This window comes from Elephantulus edwardii, unplaced genomic scaffold, assembly GCF_000299155.1.
Source record: "Elephantulus edwardii isolate Elephantulus edwardi_28Jun2011 unplaced genomic scaffold, EleEdw1.0 scaffold00026, whole genome shotgun sequence".
Lineage (NCBI taxonomy): Eukaryota > Metazoa > Chordata > Mammalia > Macroscelidea > Macroscelididae > Elephantulus > Elephantulus edwardii.
This window is the reverse complement of record NW_006399776.1, coordinates 21,415,104-21,416,622: the sequence shown is the minus strand read 5'-3', so window position 1 is coordinate 21,416,622 and position 1,519 is coordinate 21,415,104. Positions and strand designations below refer to the sequence as shown.

General features: G+C 40.9%; 1 gene segment (V, D, J or C); it reads right to left on the bottom strand.

Annotated features, from left to right (window-relative positions):
• Positions 1-556: 556 nt before the first annotated feature.
• LOC102849566 lies at positions 557-1,120 on the bottom strand. The segment is given in 2 exon segments: positions 557-867; positions 1,069-1,120. Coding segments are annotated over 2 exon segments (363 nt in total).
• Positions 1,121-1,519: the final 399 nt, after the last annotated feature.

Here is a 1,519-nt window from a genome sequence, read left to right as displayed (position 1 = left end):
CAACAATGAATGAGTGGAAGCCCAAAATCTCTGTAAATGTTTATGAAAATTAATAAAATATAATTATAGAAAAAAAAATTAAAAAAAAAAGATTTTTCTCTACTTCTTTTTATCAATATATGAACATTCAGCAAATATGTCTCCTTTTCCTTTTTTGCACTATTAGTATGAGATGTGTTTTCCCTCGCTTCTTGAGGCACATTTTGGTAAGAAAGACTTGAAACATCTATCAAGGGAAAAATTCCCCCCCCTCCCCCTTTCCTTTTAATTTCTTACTCCTTTTGCCATTTTGGGAGTTTAGCATAAGCATTTGGGAGTCCACCAAATGATTAAGTATTTAATTCTGTCTTCTTGCCAACTGCTCTGCTAATTGCAAATTAGAAGTGCAAGAGGAGATGTAGACTGAGAAGGAAAATGAAGACCAAATGTCTCATTACTGGTATCCCTGGTTAAAACACCATAAATCTAGAGAAGAAATATTAAGCTTGCAATGCTGCTGTGGAGGCCTTGTGACATGGCCATGGATGAGCAAGGAGTTAACCCACTGAGAGTTTGCTTACAGGCAGCAGGTGCTGGGGAAGCACTGTGGCTCCACAGCACAGAGGTAAATGGCTGAGTCTGTGGTCTGGGAAGAGGAAATGTGTAGTAAGCTGAGACGTTCTTTAGTTACTGTCGTGGCGTTTAATCTTCCATTCTGCTTTGTTCCTGAAGGAATGTAAAAGAGGCTGATGAGATGTCCTTCGGGACTTTGACGAAACCACTGCATGTTGCTCACAGAAGTAGAAAAATTGCACCTCAGGGTGTAGCTGTCTCCCTCCTGGAGGCTCAGGACTGGAGGGTTCTGGTCCACCTGCACCCCTCTCACACCTGATCAGAGAAAGAAAGAGAGAAAAAAATAGTCACAAGTGATGGTCTCTATAATAATCTACAGAATCCTTGAAATGCCCCTGTAGATTAAGAAAAAGACAAAAAATAAGGAAGTCTTCACGAGCTCCTTTTCTTCTTTGCTCTCAACAGCACTGCAGCTACATAATCTCTCAAATTCCCCCCTGCAACAGACAAACTCACATAAAACCTGCACACACAGAAGTCCAAATAAAGTGCTCAACCACCTCTTCATGGTGGTTTGCCTTGTTGCCTGGGACACCTTCACTCTAAAGTGTATTCAACTGATTTCTGAGTGGTTAGGTGTCATGACTTAGTTCTGAAACTGCTCCTGTGGTTGCTAAGAATCAGCTCCACCTACACAGGCTGTTCAAACCGATTTGTGAGCTCCCTCAAGTGGCTCTGCAACAGGAAGCCCCATCTTTAGCTTCAATTTACCTAACAGTGAGATAGAGGGTGAGAGGGTGAGAGGAGAAAAAAGAAATTACTTAAAGAACATTTCCTAATATGCCTAAATGTTGTAAAGAGCAAGAGAGGATGTGTGAGAAGGGTAATAATGCCTTTCTCAAGAGAAGAAATTATAGACATGGGTTAATCCAAAGACATCCACATTCTTAAACCCCCCCCAAAAAAA